The sequence below is a fragment of the Vidua chalybeata genome, chromosome 2 (assembly GCF_026979565.1).
Source record: "Vidua chalybeata isolate OUT-0048 chromosome 2, bVidCha1 merged haplotype, whole genome shotgun sequence".
In the NCBI taxonomy this organism is placed as follows: domain Eukaryota; kingdom Metazoa; phylum Chordata; class Aves; order Passeriformes; family Viduidae; genus Vidua; species Vidua chalybeata.
Genome location: NC_071531.1, coordinates 112,349,335 through 112,365,097, shown reverse-complemented (window position 1 = coordinate 112,365,097; position 15,763 = coordinate 112,349,335). Strand labels below are relative to the sequence as shown.

At 40.9% G+C, this 15,763-nt stretch overlaps 1 protein-coding gene across 1 annotated transcript in view; it reads right to left on the bottom strand.

The window, feature by feature from the left end:
* Positions 1-137: 137 nt before the first annotated feature.
* The window catches only part of GABRR3 (gamma-aminobutyric acid type A receptor subunit rho3), a 30,807-nt gene continuing 15,181 nt past the window's right edge, over positions 138-15,763 (bottom strand). The window contains exons 3-9 of the mRNA XM_053934906.1: positions 13,895-13,962; positions 12,280-12,503; positions 10,547-10,629; positions 9,804-9,944; positions 7,062-7,214; positions 4,763-4,959; positions 138-3,840 (exon numbers count right to left, since the gene is read on the bottom strand). Of these exons, the coding sequence (XP_053790881.1) occupies positions 3,538-3,840; positions 4,763-4,959; positions 7,062-7,214; positions 9,804-9,944; positions 10,547-10,629; positions 12,280-12,503; positions 13,895-13,962 (1,169 nt within the window). The 3' untranslated portion in view covers positions 138-3,537. The remainder of the gene's footprint in view (positions 3,841-4,762; positions 4,960-7,061; positions 7,215-9,803; positions 9,945-10,546; positions 10,630-12,279; positions 12,504-13,894; positions 13,963-15,763) is intronic.

The window sequence follows — 15,763 nt, the reverse complement described above, 5'->3', positions numbered from 1 at the left end:
GTTCCAGCGTTATTCCCGTGTGTATTTCATCAGGAACGCAACAGTGTCTCCGCTGAAGTTATTCAGAGGATTAAATTTTGCTTCGTACGCACAACAGTGTCTGGGCTTTAGCTGCGCGATCTTTTCCTGGACCAAAATCCTGTTCCAGAGTCCCTCTGAAGCTGCCTCAAAGAAATCTTCAGAATCCTTACCGAGCGCATGAAAATTTCCAGAAGTATTTTTAATTACCTTTACTAAAGAGGCCTGGTAATGGTTTAGTTTACATTGGCTAATGACATCAGAAAAAAGAGGTTAGGTAGGCGTTACTAAAGCTTTATTCTTATGTACTGACAGTTTGAAGAATTATAAAACCTTTAAGAATGAAGTTGTCCGGACTTAGAAGTTTGAATCACCTAAGCTAACTCCCACAGGATGTTTTCTTATTACAGATGGGTGTAGCAGCAGATGTTAAAAATAGCGAGACCACATCCTGCACCTCAGCTGGTCAAAGAAATCATGACAAGCTGTTATTTCAGCTCCAAAAATCCACAAAGTACCTTCAGCATAACTGCCTGAGTGCCATCAGGATGAACACTCACCAAGTACGTATTTACATCATGCCTGTGGTGCTTTAACTCGCAGTAAATGCTGTGGGATATAAACCCCACGCATGGGACTGGCTGCAAAACCAGCAAGAATGGGAAATACTCGTGAATACCTTTTTAAAGACTTCCGTGCCGGTCTGCAGAGACAAATTGATTGCAAGTATTTATTACCATACCTGTCAGGAAGTTAACACACACTTCAGAGGCTCGTGGGAGCTTAGCCGGCCCTCTAGCACCCCCTCTAGACAAGAAATAATTCGTTAAAATACTGTTTGTTATCTTTTACTATTTATACAAGCAATAGATTTTTTAATGCATAATTTATCCTGATATAATCCCTGTCACTGCACTTAATGCAGATAAAAATTATAAGATTTGTTGTAAAAGTTAAATGTCATCATAATTTACAAGACCATGTAGTGATAGGACAAGGGGGAATGGCTTCAAACTGAAAGAAGGGAGGATTAGATTGGATATTAGAAAAAAAATTCTTTACTGTGAGTTGGTGAGGCCCTGGCACAGGTTGCCCAGAGAAGCTGTGAATATCCCATCCCTGGAAGTGTTCAGGATCAGGTCTGAGCATCCTGGTTTAATGAAAGGCATCCCTGCCCAGGGCAGGAGGGTAGAACTGGAAGATCTGCTGTACTCTGGGTGGGGAGAACCCCTGGCCAATGGTTTCATTCACAGCTGAAAGTAACAACAGCTTTCTCCACCAAAAGCAGGCTCTGCAGCTCTCTGGCACCTGTACAGATGTGCCTGGAAGGTAAATGCAGGCAGGAATCTTTTCCTCCACACCTCCACGTGAGGACCAGTTTGCTTCAGCCTACACAGGGCTTGGACATGCTGTGCTGCAGGGCTTCTGCTGCTGCAAATCCTGCAAGGAATTTAGAAAAGGGAACTGATTTTGAGTATTTTCTCCATTGGAGGCTGAGGCTTCACTGTTGGCTACACAACAAATACTTCCTCTTGTAGGGCAGATAAATATGTGAAAACAATGATGTTATACTAGTTCATGTGAAAACTTTAGAAGACACAGTACACATCTGGAGCAACTAGATGGGATCTTCTCAGGCAATCTGGAACATCTGTGCAGGATGCCTCATAATGGCAGTGCAGGAGCAAGGCTGTGACGGTGTATTTTTATATACAGCTACACTATACATCTGCTCAGCTTGAAGTCTGGTGTGTTGTTACTCTTGCCTGTGTGTCCTTTGGCTTTGCATTCCCAGCATTGTCATTCCTGGTATGGTTCTGCTTTCCATGACAGGATTTCCTGGAAAAGTATCAAAAGCTGTCTCAGCTCTGATACATTTGTTTGGCAGCGATCTGTCCCGCTCACTCCGTGAGATTTCAGTCACTCAGCAGGCACCGTGTCACCACTTCTCCAGCTCTGGAACTGGGAGCTTGACAAATGCAGCTCTTTGAAAAAGTTAAGAGACGTCACCATGCTCTGAACAAACAAGATGGGAGCAAGAAAATAAGTAAATTGAACAAGAAAAAAAAAAAAGGTAAGTAAATAAAGAAACCAGAGAGTGACTCAGGCTTCCAAATTTATTCCACTTACTTGACCAATAAACTTGACCAAGTATTTACCTTGTGAAACTTTTTGTCACCAAATGAGCCTTTTGAACTTCAAAAGTTTCATTTTGATCTGACTTTGTAAATATAAACTCAGCTCATTAAATGACAGACAAACCCAAGGAATTTAGTGGAAAACGCTCCTTATTTGGGAAAGTTACAAAAGTAATCAATTGAAAGTTACAAAAGTAATCAATTGATTCTTTTCTGGAGCTGTGAAAATTTTCTGTATTTATCCTTGAACATCCTTAATTCAGCCTCCTTAGCCTGAACCTAAGGATATTTCCATGCAGGATTCATCTGAGATGGACAGGTCTCCTGTATGTGTCTCTGTTTTGGCACAGCCGTTTCCTTTTATTTCCTAGAACTGTGCTGGGGATCACTGCTGAAAGGGGCAGATGCAGCTTCTCCTCACTGGAACATTCAATCTCAAAAGCCAGAGCGAAAGGGAGGGAGGCAAAACCCCAAGTTCACATGCAACAGAAAGCGGAAGAACCAAAGGCGTGGTTGGTTTGTTCTCTTGACAAAGGTGTCTAAAATCTTTGTCTCAAAGCCTGTGTTTCTAAGCCAAAGAGTTCTGCAGGAAGCAGGGGATTACAGCAGGTCGAGGTGAGGCAGAGGTGAACTCGTGAAGGACATGGCTCGTGCTGGGGATGCTGCTCATCCACCTGGGAAGTGGCTGCAAGTGCACAGGGTCTGGGATATTGTTCCTGTGCTGCCTCAGGGACTGGTGAGCCAGATTCTTCAAACCATGGAGAGTCATGGAGAGCTGACAAGGGTGAAGGGTTTCCTTGAAGTGTTGCTGATGCACAGTCTACAAAGCCCCCCATCAGCCTGGACTCCTGCTGGTTCCTACTGCACTGCTAAGCCATAATTTTTCCCCTGGTTCCCACCCGAGGGCAGAGGCTGCTGAGGTGCACAGGGGTTGCCCATGAAAATTGGAATGCAGGAAGTGAGACTAGGACAGGAGCTATCCCAAAGTGGTTGGTGCCGACTGCCGACCAAAACGGAGCATGGGTCAAGAACAGAGAGGCTGATTCGAGAGGAAGGGTTGGAGTGCAGACAGAAACAGGACAATACCTCAGGTGGGAGCTGCTGTCTGTTCAGGGGGGTGAGCACACAGCTCCTGTGCTACTGCAGTGGAACCTGTGCGTGGGATCTCCCCAGTGAAGCTCTGCATAGTCCAGTTGGAAAAGAACTCAGACATGTGAGAGTTTTTCATGAAGAATTTTGCTGCTAACCAGACCAGCCCAGGTTTGATGCAAAAGTCTCTTTTGGAAAATTGTAACCTTTTCTTCTACTGCTGTTGCATTATTTTTGAAGTATGATGCAACCCTCATAGACAAAATAAAGTCTAGCTTATAAGCATTTTTGTTCATATGTACAAACCCCAGTAAAAAAAGTTGAACACAATATATATGCTGGGAAATATAACCCTGGAATATGTGTCAATAACATGATTGTTCTGTAAAATAATCCTGCCCACATTTCCCTTCAGAGATCTCTTCCTCTTCAAGCGAGGTGTGTCAGCATTGGAGATGTTGGTTTGACTTGCCCTGGTCTCATTCTCCTCACAGGGCTCTGGGAAGGGACTCAGGTCCATGTCCTCATCTGTGTCATGGTAGCAGCCGTCGAAAGCCATGGCTTGCACTGCGTCCATGCTGTACATTCCTGAAGCCTGGCAACAAAGGAGAGTTACTGTGCATCAGGCAGGAGGCATTGTGGCAAATCATAAATGAATAAAACAAAGATAAAGAAAGCTTTCCCCTCAGTGTTGTTCTCTCTGTGGAGAGCGTGTGGAGAACAGGGCTATCCCACAGTATGGCTCTCTGTGGGGCCTGCCCCCTTGAGCGGGACATGAGCAAGGCAATGTCATCAAATACCATCAAACACACTTGTCTGCCTGATTATTGCCAGCTGCTGGCTGGCAATTCGTGCCTCAGCTGCTGAAATAGAAGAATCTAACTCTCTCCTGTAGGTCTGTGTTGGAGTTGTGGGAAATTACTTCAAACATTTGTGGGAGTAAGTTTTTGATGGGGTTATCCAATCATGTGAGCAACATATGCATTCTTTCTGTGCTCTTCCCCTCATGGTATTCCAGCAAATGAGTTTACAGAGGGATATTCTTCAAGCAAAGGTTTTAAGTGAGAGTTTCACAGAAAGCAAATGTTTAACTTGTGACTATTTCTGCTTCAGGCACACTTGTCTAAAAATGACCTTGTCGTTCATCTGGTCTTGGGATGAAAAAAGAAATAGGAAACACGGTGGAATATCATATGAGGGCATGCTGAAGTCTATTTTACAGACAGGAGAAATACCTTAATTGATAGGTATTTGAAAACAGAAGGAAGGTTATATTCCTCTGAGGGGGAAAAAAGGGGGCACTAACCTCTGCCACAAGAAAAGAGAGAGAAAGCACAAATCTTTCAGGATCTCAGAGAGGAGGACACTTTGTCTCCCTTCACCCAGGTGAAAAAAAAAAAGTGAGATACAGAGTGGAGACAGAGATTATTACTGTTCTGTTATCACAGTGGTGTATCAGGACTACTCTGTGGCTTGTGTGATGCTTTCAGAAGGCAACAAAACACAGAGGGTTGTACCTTGCCCCTTTTTTTGAGTTGTTTTCTCTCTTCAATTGTGGTGAGATAGTTCACTGCTGCATACTCGATGACTGACAGGAAGACGAAAAGGAAGCTGATCCATAAATACACATCCACAGCCTTTATGTAAGACACTTGAGGCATTGAGGCACTTACTCCTGTCATGATGGTGGACATTGTCAGCACTGTAGTTATACCTGCCAGAGAGAAAAGAGAGGTTATCACAGTTCTGGCCAGCTGGTTCTGTTCAGCTCATCACCACTGCTTGGACAGCAGAGCTTTGTGAGGGCATGTGATTGACACCCCCTTTAACTCCCTCACACACGCTCTGAGAAGTGGAGTGAACCATGAAGGACCCATCACACACAATACTGAGAGCACTAAATCATTTCTCTGCTCAGAATGGTCATTGAGCAGCATAAGGAACGTGTTTCTGTGACAGCTTTGGGCACTGCCACACACAGGTGAAAGCTGTGGTCATTCTTCACTTCCCAGAGCCAGGGCTGCCACTGCGTATTTTCTTGTCCAGGAAAATCACTGAAGAATCACCATTTTCCCTCCCAACCCTTTCTCAAATTGTACTTCTTGAGAAAAAATATCAGCCTCTATGTCTCTGTCATAACTCCACAGCTCTCTAAAAACAATCTAGCATAAAAATGCTACAGCCACTGAAACTAAGAAAAAATTATCGTTTGCCTCAGTGTGACCAAAATTTCACCCTCATCTTTTCAATCCCTGCTCTTACATCAGCTATTCATCTCATTTTGGTTTGCTCCAGCTCAGGAAAAAAAACAACACCCAACACAGGCTCTGCTTTTAAAGAAATCGGTGTAACTCTGGAAGTGAAAACATCTTGACATCTGTGAGACAGCACTGTCAGCTGCAGCCCTTCTCCAGTTCTACTCCAGTTCAAGTCAACTGGAATATACAAGAATTTTCCCCCTACGTCTTTAGGTTGAAGGATGAGCTTGAAATACACCATATAAGAGGAAATCAATTTACTTAATGTACATATACTCTAGGCCAAGGAGCTAGGCTTATGTAAACTTTGTTGTTAAGGTTTCCTATAAATTATGTATGATTATGCTAATGAAATGTGCTTTATTCATGGAACTCCTGATGCATAACCTTCTTTAGAAATCCATACATAAAGAACATGATCAGCAAAATCATCTTGACAACATTAAAAATTGCCTACTAAGAATTAAAAGGTTATTTTTAAAGATGAAGTTAAATTTCTTCTAAATAAAAGGAATTCATAGATGCATTAATAAAAGTAGGTAGGAGGTACCATAATTTGTTTACAGATTAACAAAGAGATTTATATCTCATGTATTAATAGCTTTAGACTGTGCCAATAGGAAGGGACTGAGTGGCTACCATCCTATTTTTTTCTATATTGATGCAGTTACAGAGAAAAATGAGGGCTTTTTCTCTTGTCTAAGAAATATGGCAACATACAGTTGGCTTCTGGGACCAGCATCAGTGAGAAGAAAGAACAGGAGCTTCTTTATTTTAACCTGACAGTTGCAGGACTCAGGTGCATTATGGCTCCATTAGATGTCTTAACAAATTCCCATCAGATCTTCAGAGATCCTAATTTTTGAAAAAAATGTACTCACTCCAAGGCCACCAGCATTACATTCAAAACAAGGACAGCCTTGGAGTGGCCTCCACTGTTTCACCAGTGAGGGAAAAAAAAATAAAAACCACTTCTATAAAAACCACTGTAATAGGTCCTCTTCTCCTGAGCTGAGGTGTTCAGAACTTACTTTTTGGCTTCCACAGAAGACTGTGTGCCTTGCACAGCTAAGACACCACAGCAAACATTTCTAAGGTGCCCCACAATGAAAGGCTTTGCCACTCAGGCAACTGTTTCCAAGTTGGTAGGAAGATAACGAATGTTTCCTGAGAAAAAGAAGAGCTGCAGAGCTTTTCCATAGATTGGGCTACACCTAATGACCCATGGATTTGGGGAGGGATCTGACTGCCTGTTCCTACCTGTTACTTTGCTAGGAAGAAGGAAGGAAAACCCAGGTTTTGCAATTAAGTAAAATTCTATCAGGAAATCTGCAGAATCATCCCTTTTTGCTTTTGTGGTGTGCGAGCTGTCTCCAAAAATAGCAAAGCCAGTCTGAACAAACATCCCCTTTCCAAATGTAGGTAATGACAACAGAGGCAATAACAGTGTTGTTCAGGCAATTATTTTTGCTCATGTACTGTGTAAGTAAGCTAAGGTAACTGCAAATCCTCCCCTCTCGATTCTATCTTTCCCAAAGAATATGCAGCAAAGATTTACCTAATGACACCCTGGCAGGAACAGCTCTTCTGTCAATCCAAAAGGAGACCCAAGACAGCATCACCATCAGCATGGCTGGGAAATAGGATTGTAGCACAAAAAAGAAAATATGTCTGCGGAGTGCGAAGTTGATAAAAAGTCGATTGTACCAACCTATTGGGGAAAAAAAGGGAGAGGAACAGGTTGGGGGGAGAAGAGAGCTGTGTTACTTGAGAGCTCAGTTTGCTGGCCTCTCCTTCTGGCAGGAGTGGTGTATCCACAGCAGGAGCAGTAAATGCCTCAGAAACCTTGCCAGCACCTTAGTTTTACACAGTGTTTTACAAACTGCCCATCCTCCCTCATTTATGGGAGCATGTCAAAAATACTCTGTTATAACTGACGTTGGGAAATTGAAAAAAATCAAATAGACTTGAAGTCAAACTGCCAGGAGAATGCAGACAGGATACAATTGTCCAGTGATGCCAACAATCTGCCTTCCCTGAATTACCCGATAAGAAGCAGCCCTTCCTTCCTGGTTTTTTTTTTTTTTTGGTGGGAGCCACCTGCCTGCAGGCCCAGCGCTCACTTTAGAGGACAGGGTGCCATCTAGTGAATTCTGGGGCGTGCTCTGCCTGTGCAGCACTGCATTCGTGCTGTACCTCCTGCCACGGCAGGGAAACCAGGTTACAGGGAGGTAAAAAGGCAGAAGTGGGTGGCTGCACAGCATCTGCCTGTCCAGGACAGACAGAGGCATCCGTGAGCCTGTGCTGGAGCAGTCCTGCCATCACATCGAGTGACTATAGAGAAGAACATATCAAAATGAACCCCAAATAATATTAAATGTTCTATTGTGTTTTCAGTTGTGGATAAGGTTTTTTGCTTTAAAGATTATTGTCTTTAAAATGGATTTAAATGGTTGCTCCTCTGGAGGTCTGGGAACTCCAAAAGCCTAAACACCACAGGTGTTGTTCACTGAGATTCACAGGAAAGGACATGCAGAACCTGAAATGCAGAAAGCTGCTTTGTGGGAATGATGACTCTCATTAGAGTGGTGCTGTTTGTTCTCCACTATCATTTACTTGGAGGGTAAATTTGCTTCCAACAAGAAACAAGAAAACAAGAGAAAGTAGAACCTCCTGAACAAAACAAAACCTCAAAGCCAAGTGTAAGCCCACAAAGGACAACATTCTGATTAGCAGATATGCTACAAGCATTATTCAGGTACTTCCCAGTGGTCCCTGGGACTTAAAAAAAAGTCTTTGCTTTCACCTTTATGTTGCTGAATAAGCTCACCATCAGAACCTCTGCATGTTAAGTGTAAAGTTACACTCTGCAAAGTCAAAGGTGCTGTGAGGTGCTGCAAAGCCCGGGGTGCAGGGGCTTTGTGAGGGTGCCCCGCTGTGCACAAGGCTCTATTTTCTTGCCTTGAGCGTTTTTTGATGAGAATAGCAAGGCAGAAAGAAGCCAGCTGAGCTCCTGGAACCCAGTCTGGTGGAAAATATCCCAGTCTCCTTCTGGCAACAAGGACAAATTTGATGTAGCTCTCAGCAAGGCACAGTTACCATAGCAGGTATCCACATGTCAGTAGCTCTTGAAAGATGGAGCTCTGTTCTTAGCTCGAGCAGGAGATAAGAGTGAAGAACCTTATCAAGCTGTGAATTCCTCACTGCTCTGCATCATAATTTAAACTGGGATTCCTGCATTCAGTAGCAGCCACCACAAATTTGAAGGGTCCTCTTTTGAAAGCGAAAAGAAAATAACCTGTAAATAAAATACACCAAATAATTCTGCCTCCTGCTTTCCTTAAATGCTTTTTTCCCAAAGAGTTGTGCACTTCATCATAATAAATGGAGCCATTTCTCTCTTATTCATCTGTTTTGATATAAAGGGCAATAACCAAACTGAAATGAATTTACTCAGACTGTAAAGTACAATAGCAAGAGTGCTATTTCCTTTGGTTAAAAACATATGGTTAGACTACTTACATAGAGAAGTGTTTCAAAATTTATAATTTCATGTAGAATACAAGGAAAATAAACTGCACCCTCCATGAAATCAAGACTACAATGAACTCCTAAAGCCTTGTGCAATTTGCCAGAAAGTATAGAGCAATATCTACAGGGAGAAATAAAAACTTGTCTGGGGAAGATCAACCTGAATTTAAACTACATTGCACTGACATAAAGGGATTTTTTCCCTGCAACTTTATGTATAAAAAAGGAAAATTAAGCAAATAATGAATTAGACCTGAATAGGTAAGAAATAGTCTCATTTGAAAATCCTCCTGTTAGCAGACTTTTAGTGATGTTACACAGCTTCAAAAGGGAGGATATTTTAGCCAATAAATCACACTTGAATTCCTCTTGTCTGCTTTCTACTATCTGACCCTTTAGGATTTCCATTTTCAAGCTTTTCTGTATAGCCAGGACATAAGGATTCCTGTAATTTCAATACTCCAATGGCTTTCAGGGAAGCACCATGATTTTGCAAGAGCTCATAACAGCACATTTTTGGTGGTTGTGCATTTTTTCCAGGTTCTTAGTGCCAGATATGAAGTTACAAGTATGATTATGGCCTTTTTTTTCCCTAAAATGAAGTTTTATATTGGTAGTGCAAAGAGAACCAAGGCCCCAGACTGACAAGACCTCATTTTAACTGATCTCCTCTCAGCAGCCACTGTCACTTATTAGCAAAGAATTTGAAAGACATTCTGCATTATTTTATCCTGTGCTTCTCTCTTTGGAGGAGAGGGGTTTACTATACCAGTACTGCTGTAAAAAGCAAGTCCACTGGAAGCACTGAATTCCTCAATGAAGAACTGGGAGAGGGAGATGTGCTCATCTGTGCTCAAGGATTTGTTGCCATGTTTCCAATACAACATCAGATCATCTTCATTGTATGCATCTGTGAGAGAGCAGAAACTGAAGTTATAAAGTTGCTGAAGTTAATCACTTCCTCTTTCCTTTCTTAGGGAGAGGAGACTACTCAACCAATCTGGGAGAACCCCAAAGAGACATTTTTTCACACCAATTTGTCAGTTGGCATGGAAGAAGTTTGCAAAGACCATGTTCCATCTTGTTCCAAGTGCAGCCCAGCCTTGTGCCCTGACAGCAACTTACAACTGAGGCAGGGGTGAAAAAGCAGATGCTTCACAGTGACACAAGCACTCATTTTCATTTTTCCAACAAGTCAAATATTGACATTTTATTTTACTTTTAATCTGCACTTTTTTTTTTCCTCAGAGAAAAAACCCTTGTGATTTTTGAGGGATTTTTAGATTTAGGCCTTGGAATAAATACCCAGTGGGAATAAAGCAGAGTGCATAATGGTTTTTCCATCTTCCCAAAGCTCACTGAGGTCTGGAAAGATCCCAAATTGCTTACAGTTCAATATGTACATGCTGAAGGGTTCAGTTCACACATCAAAGTAAGTGAAAGAGGTATTATGCACAAGATGGGGTGCTGGTAAGAATGCACATGTGAAAAACAATTAGGAATTAAACTTACAGCTTTCCAGTTCTAAAGAACAGTTCTGTGTGTCCAGAGGAAACCTACTGAAATCCATGAAGCACATAGCAGAAACTGTTATTCTGCAGAAAAGAAGAGAAAAACAATAATAAAATGAAAATTTTCACACTTCCTTAGCTGTGCACACATCTTAGTACTAATCTGCTGTTTAGAACCCTATTGATTGAGGTTTTCTCCCCTTTTAAAAGCTTCTAAAATGGCTTCAAGGTGGTGAAATAAAGTTAAATCGGTAAGAGATCATCTTTTTAAAAAAAAACATAAATAGTCTTTATTATTAAATACATTACCTTTGATTTTTAAACCCTATATTTGGCCTAATCCTTCATTAGCCTTTCACACATTTTAGTTTGAAGGTTTATACTTACAAAGATTAACAAAGGGAGTTCACATTTCTTGACTTGATTTCTCATAGACTGAAGTAAATAATATTACAGATTAGAGCAAATAGTATTCCAAGTGTTGTTTTCCCAGCTGGAATGATTATAATATCTAATTGTAAAAAGGACCAGGGGAACAAGGAGGAAAGAAAGACTATTATAGCAACAGATGTGGATTTTGGTTTCACTTTGCTTCATTAAAATCCTGGATGCCAGGCACTAAAGAAAAACTGTGACATATGCAGATTTATTGCATGCAAGTATTTGGAATATAATTTACTTACTACATGTAAAACTGGCAATACAAAAAAAGGGTGTTTTAAGGCACATCTAAGGAACATTTCCTGCTTCTCACTTGGAGAATCACTGATATAAGCCTTAGTGGAGGGGTATAGTTCCTCTGATCCCTCCTTCTCAAGAATTATGGAAATTAATACAGCAATAAAAAGCACACTTCACCTCATTGTTCCTTACTGTCAGTGTGACTCTTGAACATACACTACTTTAAAGTGGTGCACAGTTGTTGTTGTGAGGATTTCTGCACGTCCTCATGACAGAGAAGATAAATTCATTAATTGTTGCAACAATTATTACACAGCCACCATCTCAAATGCTTCCATAAATCTTCAAACTGTCCAGATTGGATGAAATATCACTTCTGTGCTCAAAGCTAATTAGTACCAAACTGAATTTCTGCAACGCACAGGGCTCAGGTTCCTTACCCTAGGGGGAAAATTGCTCCATTAAAACTATTTCTGCCACATCATGCAAATCTCCTTCATAAAGCAAAGCAGTAACAGGAAAGGGAGACACATTAATGACCTTGCTATTCCAGTTCTGGAATTGCTGTTTCACTTTCCAGTTCCTTTTAGTCCCACAACACTGGTGGTATCAGCACCAAAAATCTGCTCTCTGTGCCTGTCTAGAGCCCTGGTTTGTATCACTGGCATGTTAACTGGTAAGCCAGGGTGAAAATAGCTGAGACAGTTTTAAAAGACTCAAGAAAAAGAATAAAACAACCAACCCCATGTTTTTTTCTTTATTAATAATTTTGGGCTTTACTGTACTCAGTAGTAATACTGCTAGAGCACGGCAAGGAACTAACTCTTGATAACTCACTCAACAGGAAACAATATCTTAATGATAGAAAAAAATACGTTTTCAATCTTCAATTTATTTTCCCACTGGCACACCAGTGTGCCACTATGTGCTGCCAGGGGATTAATGGCAGTCCAGTATGAGAATGTTACCTGCAAGTATTTCCAGTCAACTCAATTACAGCCAATACATGATAATTGCAGTCATGGATTTTCTTAGGGAAGGGTATTTCCTCACCTCAGACTGAAGAGGACGTTGCCATCGGGGTACACTCGGAGCATGATGTTTTCCACAGTTGTATCGTGGATGAAAGATCTTTTGGAGTGCACAAAAAACACATCAGGCACCCAGATCTTTTTTATCAGCCGTCCATCGAAAGTCATACTTTTGTTTTTGTTGCTACGGAATGAGAGTCTCTCATCCTTCCAGTAGTGTCTGAGGTATAAAGTCATTGTGAAGTCCTTTTTTCATTAAAAATAAAAGAAGACAATACTTGTTTTAGACATGTGCAGTAGAAAACACTACAAATTAATCAATTCAATGCAAAGGATCAATTTCTTCTCTGCACATTATCTGAAAGATCCTTAATGAGAGGAACCAAGCACCACTCAATGAGTTTGAATTTGAATATTGGTGAGACTTTGGTTGTTAGTCTTGTCCCTGGTATCGGAGGCTAAGACTTCATGTATCCTTAGATAAGACTTCACGTATCCTTAGATAAAACTTCTACATATTTCAGTGGTCTTCTGGATTGGGCCAGCTGTGCAGTGATAAAGAGGCTTTAAAACTAGACAAGGGTAAATGGAAAAAATGTTTCCTCTGGAAATCTTCACAACCTTTTCCAAGAATGGACTGTGGTTCCTTTAAGGTTCCTTTACAAAGAGATCAATTGGAGCATGAGCACTAAGTAAATTTTTAAAATCCACAAATCTGTTCATTTTGTAAAAATATTGTACAGGGGCTAAATTAATACATTTATTAGTTAAATGCATCATAAAGAAACAAATCAATGTATATCATAAGAGTAAGCAGTTAGATTTTACAATAATTACAATAACTACACTATTAGTTTAACATAAAACGTTATTACAAGTATTTTATGATCCTATTTAGAGAAACATCATGACTGCACATGTGGGAAGAGATGGAGAGGATGCTGCAAAGCCAGTGTGAGCTTCTGCACAGCCTGACTGCTCTGTGTTCACCTATAAAAATTTTGTATTATTAGGCAGACACCATTTATCTCAGTAGAACAATTGCTTCTGGTAAGCATACTGTGAAAAGAGTTAGATCTTCCCCTGTAATATGATTTTATGGCCCTGTAATATAATTTTGTGATTTGAGTAGGTTTGTAAAGGAGTGCAGGAGTTCATACTGACAATATTAGTGACAATTTGGGCTGAAGAATGAACAGCCTGCATTCCAGTACCACAGGCCCTAATTGCAGTGTCTCCTTCCCAGGACCATTTCTGGAACTGGTGTTTCTCTTTCCATTTGTTATGATCACAGCTCCACCCATGCCACAATTATGGAATATTCAGATTTGCATAGGCAAAAGAAGCAAAGGACATGAAGCCTCATCATGCAATGATGCAGAGTACTGAGAATTCCTGTGGAAGCCCAGGGTGTTTACTGAATAGTTGGGAGTTTTCAAACCAGAGCACTGCTCACTCTGAGCTGTTCCTCTGGCCCAGGGAGAAATTCAACACTTACTAGTTTAAATACATGCTTCAAGGCAAGGATGTGCTCTTCAGGGCTTGCTTTCTTTAACTACATTATTCTGTGTCATCCATCTGGATGTTTCTGAACCCCCTGTATTTTTACTGAAACCCTTTATTCCAGTTCTACTCACCATGTCAACCTCAGATATGCTGTCAATGCTCTCCACCTGCACATCAATGCCCACAGGTATTGGTGACCCTGCATGGGAACAGAAAGAGGCATGAGGAGCAACAATCCCAATTTTTAAAGGGAAGACTGCAACACTAGCAGGATACAGAGAGTGCTCTATCCCAGCATTTACTGCAGTCTCTCCACCTTAAAACACTGAATGGCAACTACTATGAAAACATGTTGGTGGTGACAATGAATAGCATAAAAGAAAACGAAACCTATGACCAGGAGAAATACAGTGAACAATTCTAAAGTGAATTGAATAAAAAGGGAACTGTTATAATTAAATTTGTTCCTGATTAGGTAGAAATGTAAGAACTGTGAAGGAAACAAAGTAAAACCTGATGCTAAACAGTTGTGAAAATAAGCACAAGGCGTTCAGTGCTCTTTCTGCAGGCAGACCAGCTGGTTTTGGCACAGCAGTTTGGCCAGCAGTGGCAGTGTCCTTGTGATGCCACAGCTAATGAACCCCTTGGAGTGTAATTCAGAACCACCACAGGAAAAAGCTGAGTAAATACACAGAATACATCAAAGATTGCAAAGCTTTCTTACCACTTCCAATGCTTATTCACAAACAGCATACTTATTATGACTCTTATTATCTTTAGTTAGTGAATTGTTTAACGTTTGGTATAGATGTTCATGAAAAAGCATTGCTTGCTCACTGCCTCACAAGGGAGAAGCTGTACACACACACATCATGTTCTGTCACTGTGTTCTGTAGTTACTGAGTGCATTTTTAGGACAAAGCTACTCCAAATCAATTAAAAATTACAGCCAAATCTGAAATTATTTCCACTCTTTTCAGTGTGAAATACCTAGAATGAAGGATCTAGTTCTACATGGGTTATGTCATTCCTCTAACTGATTAATCACTTCCTTACAGGGGAGGAAGAGAGGAGCATGCATATATGCATATACACACCAGGACCTCAAGAATATTCTGCTTTTGGCATGAAAATCAGTAGTAATTATTGTACATGGGATTCCAATCATTTTTGTAAAAAGTCAGCTAAAATATTTTTAAAGTACACATTCCAAATAACCAGTTAAAAATATGAATACAAGGAAGTCTGAACAGCAATAGCTTTTCTAACTTGTTTTTTTCTTGTCTTTTCCTTTTAGCCCTGTCAAGTCAAAATAGTCCAGAAATATCACTCTTGTAATAACCAGCCACAATATTGTGTCCCTTTTTGGAATTATCCTTAAAATAGCAGCCTTCGAGGATTACACAGCTGCCTCCAGTTCTTACCAGTAAAGATCTTGAACTATTTTAGAGGTATTTTTAAATCTGGCTCTGTAATCTCTTGATTTTACTTGTCCTTTTTTTAATGGGGAGTCTGTCCCTGCACAGAACAGATGAAGATGCATTGTGCATGAGAAAGCAAGGTGAGATGTGCTCAGACTTAGCAGGGCACACCAGAAGATATTTAGGCACTGACAAGAACTGGGCTCTTTGGCTCAGAAAACGTGTCTCTCTCTGAGAGGAATGCCTCCCTCAGCCTCTTGGCCAAAGCCCAAAATAAGATTCAGGACTCTGGAGAGCAAAGTTTATTAGTAAAACACCAGGCAGCACTTGGGAAAATGCTGCTTCTTCTGGAGAATAGAGCCAGCAAAAAGACAGCTGCTCCAGAGGCTGATGCACAAGAGTACCAATGAATGTATTCAGCCAGACTCCATACAAAACAACAGAAGCTTTTATACCTCTCCTAAACTAGTTTTGCCCACTTCTTGCTTTGTCCTGATCACAATACACAGTTTACTTACACTACATACCAACTCGTAGCAAACACTGGTACAAAAGTGCCTGCTTGTAATCTGAGTAATC